Source organism: Girardinichthys multiradiatus, chromosome 9, assembly GCF_021462225.1.
Source record: "Girardinichthys multiradiatus isolate DD_20200921_A chromosome 9, DD_fGirMul_XY1, whole genome shotgun sequence".
Classification (NCBI taxonomy): Eukaryota; Metazoa; Chordata; class Actinopteri; order Cyprinodontiformes; family Goodeidae; genus Girardinichthys; species Girardinichthys multiradiatus.
The window spans coordinates 24,768,835-24,782,923 of record NC_061802.1 but is presented as its reverse complement, the minus strand read 5'-3'; the positions used below and the strand labels follow the sequence as shown (position 1 = coordinate 24,782,923).

General features: G+C 39.0%; 1 protein-coding gene across 1 annotated transcript in view; it reads right to left on the bottom strand.

Moving 5' to 3' along the window:
* Positions 1 to 10,297, bottom strand: part of obscna (obscurin, cytoskeletal calmodulin and titin-interacting RhoGEF a) — a 65,107-nt gene extending 54,810 nt beyond the window's left edge. Inside the window, exons 1-12 of the mRNA XM_047374971.1 lie at positions 10,258 to 10,297; positions 9,891 to 10,157; positions 7,416 to 7,577; positions 7,179 to 7,283; positions 6,745 to 7,011; positions 6,276 to 6,545; positions 5,165 to 5,431; positions 4,820 to 5,083; positions 4,464 to 4,730; positions 4,061 to 4,330; positions 3,711 to 3,977; positions 2,579 to 2,734 (exon numbers count right to left, since the gene is read on the bottom strand). Coding sequence (XP_047230927.1) covers positions 2,579 to 2,734; positions 3,711 to 3,977; positions 4,061 to 4,330; positions 4,464 to 4,730; positions 4,820 to 5,083; positions 5,165 to 5,431; positions 6,276 to 6,545; positions 6,745 to 7,011; positions 7,179 to 7,283; positions 7,416 to 7,577; positions 9,891 to 10,157; positions 10,258 to 10,297 — 2,602 coding nt within the window. The remainder of the gene's footprint in view (positions 1 to 2,578; positions 2,735 to 3,710; positions 3,978 to 4,060; positions 4,331 to 4,463; positions 4,731 to 4,819; positions 5,084 to 5,164; positions 5,432 to 6,275; positions 6,546 to 6,744; positions 7,012 to 7,178; positions 7,284 to 7,415; positions 7,578 to 9,890; positions 10,158 to 10,257) is intronic.
* Between the last annotated feature and the right edge of the window lie 3,792 nt (positions 10,298 to 14,089).

Sequence of the window (14,089 nt, the reverse complement as noted above, 5' to 3'; positions counted from 1 at the left end):
GTAAACAAGGGAACTACACTTAAAATGTGTCTTAATGTTTGACAAAACCCTTATATGTTAATGGTTTTAAATTAATTTGTGGTCAATGCAGGTGTCCCACATGGGTGTACTTTCAGCCCTCATTCCTTTATGAACAAATCATAACCAAAAGAGGACAAAACTAAAAGGTTAGAGAACAGCTGTGCATGCATCCACATTGGCCTGTCTTCTTTAGTTTTTCACACACATTTTCACATTCTGTTACATAATAGGAGAAGGATAACATTCAGTGATGTAAGGAAGATAACTGATGGCTTGTTGGCAATGAGGAGGAGCAGGTGCTGGGCCAACCCCAGAGGATACAGTCTGCTGACTAAGCTTGTTGACTAAGAATGCACAGAATGATCTGAGAAGCACGGTAAAGGGTTAAGCTACAGGAAATAACTTTCACCACTCGTTTTCCCCACTGTATTTGTCCTATGGATAACTGAATAATTTACAGATGCTAGTACACTCATAGCATCCAAAACCTGCAAGTAAGGGACTGCTTCGTTTTGCTCTTTGATCGGTTCCATAGCAACATATTTGATTCCACAGCCAAGAGAAACACAATTTGGTCAACTGTATAATTTTGATATACAGTAACTGGTCACTTTCTTAGGGACACCCAGGTTGTGGGTTGGACCGTCGTTTGCATTCAGAGTTGCATAATTCTTTGTGCACAGATTTCACAGGTTGCTGTAGATGTTGCTCAGACAGAAATTATTCTATTAATTGCTTATACCAATTTCTGACACCCATTCAAAGACCGCAGCTGGAATCAAGACTCATGGGATGAGGCAAAAGTTTGCCAGTCTGTTATTGTCCGATTTTGCTGGGTTCTATATTAGTAAACAGAAGTGACACCCGGTGTGGATTACTGCTGGTGTAGCCCATCAGATTCAAGGTTCGACATGTGTGCCTTCAGAGCTTGTATTACACATACCTTGGTTGAAACAAGTTGTTATTTTAGCTGCTGGTGTATTTCCATCATTGTGAACTAGTCTGATCATTCTCCTCTGAACTCATCAATGCATTTTTTGTACACCAAATGGCCACTCACTGGATATTTTATCTTTTCTGACCATTTTCTGAAACCCCAACGATGATTGCTTGTAAAAACTCCAGCAGATGAACACTTTCTGAAATAGCCAGAGCAACCCATCTGGCACCTACCGTAAATGCCCTTTATTGTGAAGCTCAGTTTAAACTTAATCAAATCATCTTCTCTTTATCATGATTGAGTTGATTATTTTATTTTATTATTATTATTATCAGTCAGTAGGTCAGTCAGTCATTTTCTACCGCTTATTCCATAGTGGGTCGCGGGGGAGCTGGTGCTGTTCTCCAGCAGTCTATGGGTGAGAGGCAGGGTACACCCTGGACAGGTCGCCATTCCATCGCAGGGCAACACACAAACAGCCATGCACACACTCATACACCTAAGGGCAATTTAGAGAGACCAATTAACCTAACAGGCATGGCTGTGGACTGTGAGAGGAAGCCAGAGTACCCGGTGAGAACCCACGCATGCACAGGGAGAACATGCAAACTCCATGCAGAAAGACCCCCAGCCAGGAATTAAACCCAGAACCTTCTTGCTGCGAGGCAACAGTGCTACCAACTGCGCCCCCGTGCATAATAATTATCATTATTTACTTATTTGTATAGCCCTTTTAAAACTGCCAAATAGACAACCAAAGTTCTTTACAAAGCATTCATAAATAGCAAACAACCAACAACAGACATAGCAATAAAACAAGAGGAACACTGGAATAATGTGCCACCAAACTACTGGATATTAATAGCCTTTCTAAATAAGAAAGTTTTAAGTTTCAATTTAAAACGGCTCAAGGTCAGAGATAGAGTGTAGGTCCGGAGGGAGCTGGTTCCACAGTCTAGATGCCACTACTGAGAACGCCCTGTCACCCCAATGCACATACTTAGTCCTTGGTACATTTAATAAAAACTTGGATGAAGACCTCAGTGATCTACCACCCACACAAAGACACAGCAAATCAGATAAATAAGATGGGGCCAAACCATTAGAAGTTTAAAATCTATTCTGAAACAGACAGGAAGCCAATGCAAAGAAAATAAAACAGTCCTCTTTTTTGGTGTTACCCGTAAGAAGCTGGGCAGCTGCATGTTGGACTAGTTGGAGACAACTGAGTAACTGACTGACACCTTTGGAGGACCAATCCTGCTATTATTAAGAATATATACAGAACTAGATAAATGCTCAATAAATAAATAAGCATACGATTAAATACACAAAGAATACAGTAAATGAATAAATAAATAAATAAATAAATAAATAAATACATAAATATAGGCAGTAATTAAATTATTCAATGAGACATAAATATATCTAATTTAATTAGCTTCTTTATTTATTCACCTTTGTAATAATTACCTTATTTATTTATTATTCCTTACAATTTTCAACTATTTATTTATGTGTATGTTTTAATATTTTCTGTCAGTTTCCTTTTTCCTTAGTATTTTTTTACTTTATTTGTTCAATGCTATTTATTTAGCATGTACATTGAGAATTCACCTTCCTTTAAGAGGTCGAACACCATTGAGGTCGGACACCGGGAAGCTGAGGTTGTTGCCTTGCTGTGTGGTGGGAGACGAGAGGCGGCGAGGGGGCTTGGAATGGGGCTGTGTATTGGCTCGCTGTATGGAGCTTTGGAGCTCTTAAGGGAAGCTGCTAATAGACCAGAGGAACTAGAACGCTGTTAAGAGGTTGGACACTGAATGTCTGCCTGCCGAGTCCGCCATTGCTAAACAATACTTTTTAGTGTGAAAAAGCCATACAGTTTCGAGCTATGTAGGCAATAGTTGACGCCTGAAGACACAGCCCCTCCTCATTTGCATAATGAGGCTGAAATGCATACGGAAATGTATAAAGCACAAGCATAAATAAATAGCATAGAACAAATAAACAGAGTAAAAAAAATACAAAAGAACAATAAATAAATAAAGTTGAAAATTGTGATGTATAATAAATAAATAAGGTAAATAATACAAAGCTGAATAAATAAAGGAGCTAATTAAATTAGATTTATACATTTATCATTGAATAATTTAATTACTGCCTACATTTATTTATTTATTTACTGCATTTTTTGTGTATTATTTGTTGAGCATTTACTGATTTACCTCTGTATTCTTAATTGTGGCAGGATTGGTCCTCCACAGTATCAACAGAAAGAGCATTACAGGACATAATTCCTGAGCTGATTAAAGCGTATAGCCTCCTCAAGGTCTGAGTGGTTTAAAAAAGGTTTAACTTTAGTCAAAAGGAGTAAATGATAAAAGCTCAACTTGACTACTGAATTAATTTGCTTCCTAAACTTAAACTCCTTATCTAAAATCAACCAGACTTTTAACAGTTTGAAAAAAAGTATGAATAATGACGTGACTAGTGAGTGTATATGACATGCTAATAAATTACTTGTCTTTCCAGTTTATTGGTCTACTCTCTCCCCTAAATGTGTCACAGCACACTTCGGCACATTTATCGGTAAATCAAAACAGCTTTGTTTGTTTGTAAGGATCAACTGGAAAAATTCCATAACACATAAACATTTCACTATCAACTCTCCAGCTACACAGAAAAAATATCAGCTGTACCTCATGAGACTTTTACTTCAAATGAAAGATTAAGCAAAAACAATAACTACCTCGGATCTCCACCTTGGCTCGGGATGCGACACCATCAGCCTCGCAGCAGTATTCACCAGAGTCTCTGATTGAGGCATTCTTGATCACCAGGCGTGCCAGGTTCTTCTCCATGCTCATCTCATACTTGTGGCTCTGCCTAATGGGATGTCCATTTTTCATCCAACGAATGGTGACTTCTGGTTTGGTGATTTCGCAGCTCAGCTCAGCGTCCTCCCCAGGCACAGCCTTCACACTCAGAAGGTCCCTGAAGATGTGCACAGGCTTTTCTAAAGGAGGGAAAACACCAAGCAACTAGAATTTGCTTCAAATTGACTAAATATGAAAACAATAATGGGACACAACTATTCACCTTTCACAAATAACATGGTCCTACAACTCAGGTCTTTAATTGTGAAGACCACGTCACCAGCATCAGCAAGGACAACGTCTTTAATTGTCATCTTATAGATGTGCCTGTTGTTGACAAGCTGAACGCGGCTGTTGGAAACCACCACCTGACCATTGATGGTCCAAACGGGTTCATCATCCAGACCATGAGAGAGATGGCACTCAAAAGCACAGTTTTCACCCTCCAGAACAGAAGCTGTCTTTATCCGCTGGACAATGGTAATATGTAGATCTGCAGATACAAGACATGATGAAACAACCCCATTAAGGTTAATGTGGTCAGTAGTTGACTATTTCAGATTGAGCAATGCCAACTGCAAAAGATTTAAGATTAAACTATTTAGTGCTATTTATAGTCCCTTTACCATGGACTGTAACTTTAGCCTTGGACTGGCTGGTGCCCAGGTCACATGTGTATTGTCCAGCATCTTCCTTGCTCAGTGAGTGGACGATCAGTGCCCTGGACTTTCCACACTGCACAAACTCATGTTTATCATCAGGTGTCAGAACAGTACCATCCTTCCTCCAAACAGGTGTTACAGAATCTTTGGAGATTTCACACTGCAGACAAACTTCCCCTTGCTCCTCTCCAACCACATCCTCCAAAGACCTGAGAAACACTGCTGGGCGCTCTGGAGACAACATAAATTCATGCAAGTTTATGTGTTTCCCAAGTTCCGGTGCTTTTTTATTGTGTACTACTGATATTTTCATATCTGACCTTTGACCTTTAAGATGGTTGTCTCAGTGAGAAGGCCTGCTTTAAATGTGATCCTGCTCTCCTGTGGTCTAAGCTTTTGCATCATGAGGCTGTGCATTGTGCCCATGTGCTGGATTCGGTTGATGGCGATAGAACGGAGGCGGATGTTGTTAAGCAGCCACTCAGCATTGGCAACAACATAGTTGAGCTCACATAAAAAAGTAGCAATGCCATCTTCCTCAGTGTCGACAGGCTCAAGATGTTTGACAAGCTTCAGTGTTTTCACTATAACACAAAGACACAAATGATCACAAGTAACCACATTTTACACAATAGTGATCTGTAAAAGGCATTTTATTGACGTACCTTCAACCTTGACCTGTGCAGTGCTTTGTGAACCTCCAGCCATGCAACGGTACAGTCCCGCATCCATTCCTGTCAGGCCATGAATGAGCAGCTCTGCTCGCTTCCCCTCTCTCTTCATGGTGTACTTGTTTGAGACCTTCAGAGGAGTGCGACCTTTAAACCACCAAACCACCCGGGGAGACGGGGCAAACTCACAGCTCAGATTCACAGAGCTACTCTCCTTTGCCTCCACATCATCTAAGTGGTGAACAACCTCAAGAGGTCGCTCTAATGAGGGGATACATACAGCAGACAATTGAAAAAAATCCACACAGTGTAGTTTTTTTTTATTTGACAGACATAGGAAAGAGATTCCCTTCCTTCCCTTTACTGCCTTTGTGGTCATATGGTACCTTGCAAAAGCATTATTGAAGTGTTTTCTCAATTGTATCACTTTGAAACCATAAACTGCAATATATCATATTGGGATATCACTTGATAGACCAACACAAAGCAGCACGTGTGGAGTTAAAGAAAATTTTCCAGGGCTTACTAATTTGTATCTAAGTAAAACTTTGAAAAGCAAGCCATTAATTTGTTTTGAAACCAATTTGTTCTGACAGCCTTAAATATAATCTACTGCAGCAAACTGCCTTCAGAAATCACCTAGTCAGTAAATAAAATCCACTTGTAACAGAATGTGAAAATGTGTGTGAAAATTTATTTGTGTGTTCCATGTTTGTATTGAATTCAGGCCAGACTTCAGAAACAGATTGGGTATCAGAGAGCCTTTTCCTTGGTTGCTGGCAATTTCAAAGTGTTACACATCAGCAATTCTGACAAACAAACAAACACACAAATGTGACAACATATGTTTATATTGTCTTTGTTGTTCTGGCTTTCTTTTTAATTTTCTAATAAAGTCATCAAAACAGAACATTTTACCTTCTCAGTCTTTTAACTATCTGAAAAGAATACAAAGTTTTAGTATTTAAATTAAATGTTTTTATTTTCAGGATTTTTATATCTTATTTGTACAGCACTGTGGTTAACTGTTATTTGAAAATTTTCTTTTTGTTAGATTTTATGTGATAAGAAAGTATAACACTGAAAGGAGGGCAAGACAACTCACCCTTCACGGTAAGCTGAGCGGTGGAACGGCTCTTCCCAGCCACAAAAACCACAGGCCCTGACATGGAGCTGTCTGTGCTTGTGAAACAGAGACTGTGGAGATTCCCCTGCCTGTCAATGTTCACTCCTGCAGAGTGGTCCAGGACAACACCATTCAGGGTCCACTTCGGGGGCCTCCCAGACTTTAGACTGGTTTCTACCTGGAATAGTGCTGGCTTTGGCTCCATCACCTCCATGGATTTCATCCCCCGTACTATGCTGATGGCCTGCTCTGCATGTGCAACAATAACACATATAATAACAACCACACAGGCTGTGTTTTCTGTTTCTTATATTGTCAAAAAAAAAAACACACAAATATATCAACTTCTATTCATCATCCGGTATTTACAGCTAATTTGCAAACAAATCTAAAACAGATAAACATAAACTATAGCTGATTGTTTTTGCTATGAGAACAGGTATCCTACCTTCTACTAGAAGCTGACATGATGTTTTGTCATCCCCTGCATCACATGTGTAGGTGTCTTCATCTGAGGAGCGAACATCTTCGATGGTCAGCTGCCTGTAGACATCCTGGCTGATTAGCTGATGCTTCTTGCTGGACACTAGCTCCTTTCCGTTCTTGTACCATCTGACCTGAGCGTTAGGCCTCGACACTTGGCACTCCAGCAAACCTCTGTGGCGATACATGGCGATTTTGACCCTAAGAGGTCGAATTATTTGAACTGGGAGCTCTACAAGAAATGGAAAAACAGATTAAGAGTCCTTGATGGTGAAAAATGTACATCTTTAACAGTAAAATATTGTATTCAGGTTTTACATTCAACATGTCTGTTTTGTAGATAAATATGAACATAAATGATCATATTGCTGTATGTCAGGTGTGAGTGTGTTGGCTCACCTTTTACTGTGAGAGTGGCGTAAGATGAAACTCGCTCTGCAGTGAATCTGATCTCACCTGCGTGTTCTGGTCTGACCGACTTGAAGAGCAAGGCATGCATTTTACCTGAAATGAGAATATGTTGAATATTTTTATAATTTCAAATCATGTTCAGGTGTCTTTGAGTCCAGGTGTATTTTAAGTGCAAAGTAAACGGGGTTGTAAACACCTGTGCTTGTGAATTAGTAACTTTCTTACCCTGGTGTCTTATCTTGACGTTGTCTCCAGGTCGGATTCTGCAGTCATCACGATACCACCGACCATCCACATCCACCTGATCGACTTCGCATAAAAAGCTGACGGGTTGACGCTCAAGCGTTTCCACATCCTCCAGCTCCTTCACAATGTGTATGTCTCTAGCTGGTAGAAAAATGTAAACTACGACTGTCATGTTATTGATTGAACTAAAAACTGCTTTATCTTTGAACAATTTCATCAAGTTTGGGTTCAGCGTTTAAACATTTGATAAAGAATGGGTAAAAACAAGAACAAAATCCAGATGAAGAAAAGACCAGGAGATTGTTATTTTCCTCAGATATTAAGCCTGGTACAGATGTGAACAAGTTTATTGGCACACCTGATAAAGATATGTAGAAAACCTTAAGACAAAGTTAATCTTTTACTGCAAAAGCAAAATATCACAGTGAAAACTTTGGAAAAAGTCAACCTTTAATTTGAGGGCATTGATTCAGTGGAGGAAATAATACCATGTTGAGAAACTCTTGTTTTTAACAAAATCACTGGTGGCCCAAGGTGAACCTAACATTCCCTGTAAAACAAATGTTACCGAAGCATTTCTTATTTATGCTTTAATTCTTAAGTTAATTATAGTGTTTTAGGACTTATATGTAAGTTGACACTTTTGTTTCTCTAGGCTTTAAACATGACATGGAAGAGGGTCCTTAATTTCAGACATTTACTAGGCTGCCATCATGCATAGTAAGCAAAAAATGAAGCGATGTCAAAGAAAAAACAAAAACAAAGCTCACTGTTAACAAACTGCACAAAAATTAATTTTGGGGAAAACAACCTTAACAGCCATTCAACCTTATCTACAATTCAGTTTATTTCAAGTCAGTTTATTTATATAGCGCCAATTCACAACACATGTCGTCTCAAGGCACTTCACAACAGTCAGGTACATACATTCCAATTAATCCTAACAATTGAACAGTGCAGTCGGAGTTAGCTTTTTATTCAAATTGGATAAAAAGTTTTTCTATCTAAGGAAACCCAGCAGATTGCATCCAGTCAGTGACTTGCAGCATTCCCTCCTCCTGGATGAGCATGTAGAGACAGTGGACAGTCACTGGTGTTGACTTTGCAGCAATCCCTCATACTGAGCATGCATGTAGCGACAGTGGACAGGAAAAACTCCCTTTTAACAGGAAGAAACCTCCAGCAGAAACAGGCTCAGTGTGAGCGGCCATCTGCCATGACCGACTGGGGGTTTGACAGAACAGAGCAGAGACACACAAAGTATACAGAAGCACTGATCCAGGAGTACTTTCTATGGGAAGGAAAAGTAAATGTTAATGGATGTAGCTCCTTTAGTCGTTTCATCTAGAAAGAAAGAACAGATAAACTTTGAGCCAGTTTTCAAGGATAGAGTCTGAAAGAGAGCACATATAATTAGTTACAGTAAAAGCTCAGTCAATTGCCATGTCTAGGAGAGAGAAAGGGTTAAATACTAAAAGACAGGGCCATGTGAATCATCGGTAGAGGGTGAGCATTAAGTTGTTTCCAGCAGAAGCTTGGACAATGCCCCTCTCTAGAAAGGTGTCACAGGTAGACTCCAAAGCACTCTATGTCCATTGTTAAGTATGGACGTTCTGTAATGCTGTGGGTCTCAAAAAAACATAGGAGGTCTGGACTTGCCAGTCCATCATGAGGCAACCATGCTTGCACACACTCAAACCTAGGGCAATTTAGAGTGGCCAGTGAACCTAACATGCACGTTTTTGCTCTTTGGGAGAAGGTATACAACAATGCCAACAAATGTGCCATCGCAGAGCAAATCACTTGGTCTTTCAGAGGGATAATGATCCAAAATATATTTTGTTTTTCAACAACTGGCTGATTAAAGAGAAAAATTTATGTTCTGTGCAAAGAGACGATGCAATGGTCAAAGATCCCCCTGTATGCTACAAACTTCTCCAATGTTTTAGGAAAAGACTAGTGTTGAGTTTGGCACAAAGGGGGTTATATTGACATCAGGGGTATGAACAATTGTGCCACCAGGGATTTTCTTAAATATAAACATTTCCTAATGTGGAGCTTTTTTCTCACTGAATAAATATATTCAAAATCAAGGTTGTTTTCTCTAAATCTTTCAGTGTGATTACAAAACAATTAATTTGTTTAACAGATTTTTATGAATTTCCATCATAGGTGCCAAGAAATATGGCACCTGGTGCCAAGAAATATGGCACTGTACTGTATATAGACCCATATAATGGCATATTGTCACAAGTTGCCACTTGTTTTATATTTTCAACTTGTTTAAAGAAACATGAAAGTCATTATTTAAGACTATTATTAAATAAGATCAAAGTCATGTTTAAACAATTTTATCCCATAATCAGTAATGGCTTGGTTTTGACTTGGATTTGGTCTATTGTTTGTTGGTCTATTGCCCCCACAGAAATAGTCCAGTGTTCTGCATCATCTTACCTCTGACAATGAGCCTCCCTGAGGTCTGAACCTCACTGGCTTGGAAACAGTATAAACCAGCATCTCCCAACGCCACCCGGTTCAGGATGAGCGAGTGTTTCTTCCCGTGTGTGCTGATGCGACAACTTGGCTTCGACTTAACCTGCATCCCATCCCTGGTCCAGATGGCTTCTATGTAAGCCAAGTTGAGAGTCACTTCAAAGGAGCAGCTCTCACACTCTGACATCTCCATATCCTCCAAACCCTTTACCACTTTCAGACGGTTCACTAGCAAATACACAACATTAGAGTTTTGAGAACTTCCTAATCAAAGAAAAAAAAACTCACTGGAAGTCGGTCGGAAAGTAAGTTTGATTGGAAAACCTACTTGCAGCTGCAATTATTCCTCCCGTTTTAATGTCCCCCATGTCGCCACTTTTTCACAGGAAGATGGAAGAATATTTGCTTTCTACAAGGAATCTAAAGTGATAAAGGAATAAGGTTGTAGGTAGAAAATGTTTATATCAGATCTCTATGATTAAAATAGAACAACAATCCATCTTACTAAGATTAAAATGGACCTCAACCTCCAAAGTTACACCTCACAAGGACAATTTGGACATTACTACAGAAAAATACAAGCAAAATGACCTTGGTCACTGCCTAATACTGAAAGTTTCTTTTCCAAGGGCTTGACTTACCAAAATGAACACTCAAAGTCTCATTCTCTAATATTGATTATCCCTGTGATAGCACGCTAGTCATCCTCTGCAATGAAGAACAGTTCAGCACCACCAATATAGACTTAGCTCTGATGCGAACTCCATCAGCCTTTTTGTGCAGTGAACACAGAAACACTGTGGCACTGAGGATGCCAAAGAAAAACTGCCAATGACTGAACAACTTAAGGATAATTTAAGGTCCTACCAGCTAAAACAGTATTTTAACAATACACTGATTTGCATAAGTTTGCACACACCTTGAACTTTAAAAAGTTTGACACATAACAAGTAAATGAAACAAAATTTTGCGTCACTCCCTCATGCACACACCTGAACTTTAACGACATCTCCTGATTAATAAAAAGTCTGTGTTGTCCCACTCCTAGCATCTACAAAAAATTCAACTCTTTTGGTTTAGAAGTGTGTTAATGTCAATATTTGATCATTTCCTTCAGTATAGTATTTTTAAGGTTAGACACTGATGTTGGACAGGAAGGCCTGGCCCACAGCCTCTGCTCTATGTTATCCCAAATATGTTCTTATGGTTAATATTCAAGACTTTGTGCAGGCAAGTCAAGTTAGGTTGTCGCCAACTCTATAGCACATTTTGCTTTGTTGATACACTCTGACAAAAACTTGAGATGTTTCTGGGTTTATTTTAAGACAATGGATGTTTTGTTTAATAAGTGGACATGCCATTAATCAATTTCACATTGGGGACAATAAAAATACCATTGAGTTCCTCTGCACCAATCTCGCTTATTCATGTCCTTATGCACCTTGGTTTGCGCACTGCTGTGCAATGATGCTAGAACTGAAGGGGCCATCACGACTTTTCCTACAGAGTCAGGAACACACATTTGTCCAAGATTTCTTGGTATGTTGAAGCATAAACAGTCTCTTTCACTGGAACTAAGAGGCTGAGTCAAGCCCCTGAAAAAACAGCTCTATATAAAAAAACTTTACACTTGACACAATGGAGTCAGACAAGTGCTGTTCTCCTGGCAACTTCCAAATCCTGATTTGTACATTGGATTACCAGCCATTCATTACTCAAGAGAAACTGCTCTGTAGTCCAGTGGAAGTGCGACTAACAACACTGAATATAATGCTTTCCATTGCACTCGATGATGTCAGGCTTGGATGTAGCTGCTAGGCCATTAAAACCCCTTCAGTGAAGCTCTATACAGACCATTCCAGAATTAATTTGAGCAACATATGAAGATCAGAGGTCGATAGCTAATGAATCCGCAGAGAGTTGTTGACCTCTTTACACTGCATGCAAGTCAGCAGCCTTTGATACCACTTTTTGTTGGACTATCCCTTTATTGTCTGTGTTGCTGTCATTCTGAATAGCTTTTACTCTGTTATAATATCTCTAACAACTGACTTGGGAATATTTTATGGCTGGACTTAATGCACAGGTGGCATCCTATCAGAGAACCACCCTGGAATTCACAAAGCATCTGACAGTAACAATTTGTTTTGCAGGTCTTTGTAGAAGCAGTCTTCATGACTAGGGGCTGGGTTTTATACACATGAGGTCATGAACGTAATGGGAACATTTGATCTTAGTGATTTGAAGGGGTGACCCGATACCTTCGGCAACATGGTGTATCTCAAAGACACCATGCAAAATTGATAGATTCACAACAAAATGTTAGCAATTCTTTAAATCTAATAGACAAATAAATCTTGCAAAACAAAAATAAAAAGCTGCCGATGTTAAAAAACCAAAGGTTTTAATTTTCTTGTGTTAGCTTGTTTCACCAGAGTACTCAAATAAATTTTACAAATGATAGTCAAATGCAGTGATTAACCGAGGTAAACTTACCTCTGCAGAAAGAATTTATCCTCATATCCTTCCTGTTCTTTAGGAAAATGATAAATGATCGACCATGACATTAGATCTGTAAATAATTTTGCCTTGTACAAAGCCTTTAAGCTGAACTGCCGAAGTTTAACCAACAGAAAGTAAGTCCAGGTTTGTTTGCTACATCCCAGTCCCTAAAGTTGACAGCCTATGATACGGTCACTGTTTTTTTCTTGCTGTGATGGAGCGCGGTGCTGAACAGCTGACATATCTCTCACCACATACTAACCTCCAAAATAGCATTCTGCCAGTGTGAAGGCAAAGATAGCTTTGGCTTTAATTGTGGTCAGAGGCAAGTCATTTTCAGCATCAATGAAAGCATCAACAATCTAAATCTAAACAACAGGATTAGAGTGTTTGATAGTTTTCTCTGTGTCTGAATGAGTGGGTCACATCACAATGGCATTTTTCCTCAAAACAATCAAGTGACCTCCTTGCAACTAGTTGTAGCTTGATAACCCTCCCATAACGGTGCTGACCAATGTCTGGCATCGGTTTAAATTTCAGGTCAGAGGAATTAATTTTCATGGATCTCCAAGGGGGGTTTTCCACTGCTGCTGCAGTTGAAAGGACATCAAAGATCAAAGATTAGGCAACATGAAATGTTCTGTTTCACTGAATCAAGACTAAAAAGTACTTAAAAATTTTTTGATATACGACTGATTGCATTATGACATTTATGCAGATCTGGAAAATTGAAAATATATGCTCCTATTTTGTTGATAATTTAAGAATAAATAAGGCAAAGATTTATTCTATGTTAAATTATTTGACGACACCCACACTCACTTTCTTTAGTATCTCCATTATATTTTCTTTATTTTTAACAGTGGTTTAAGTTTATAGGTCACACTCATCTGCATGAAACAAAGTCAGCAGCAGCCACTGCTGTGTCTAACCCCTTTTGATGGACAGTTCCATGTGCTGTGGAGCTTTGTTAGGACCAGTGAAACTCTATCGACAGAATAATCTCTGTTGAGGCCTGTTGGGGCACAAAAAACAACTTGTCATCACAGAGAGGAGGGTAGTGGCACAAAGAAGCAAGCTGCTCTCATTTCACAGACCCTTATCACCATTTTGTTTATTTAAAAAAAAAATTGTTTTCTTTGACATTTGAGAAAAGAGAAGTATCGGTTTGTGCAGAAGAAGACTTTGATTTTAGGGCTATTTTGTTCATATCAGCCCCAAAAAGAAGAGAGACAGCAAGGCATAAAACAGAAGTTTGCTAAAGTGACCCAGTACACTGTATATTTAAGGTGCTAAAAAAATTTATTTAAAAGGAATAAAGTCAGTGTGAGGATGTATTGAGTGAATTTAGAACCCGACAAAACAGCTGAACGCTTCACTTAAGCCTCCAGATCCATGTCTGGATCCTCCAGCCCGCCCATTAACTGTCCCCTTTCCTCTAAATCAGATTTTCCACAGCTCACAGTGGTGATAAAAAATAAAAATCTGTAAAAATGTCCTTACACAGGTTTCATGCATTTATAAAATCACAGTGCACTTGACCTTCTTTGCCATGAAAATGTCTTTGCCTCCTTCCAGATTTATGTTGTTCTTGAATTTTCTTCATCATCTAACTAGTTTTAATATAAGTCAAAGATAACCTAAGTAAATATAAAAAG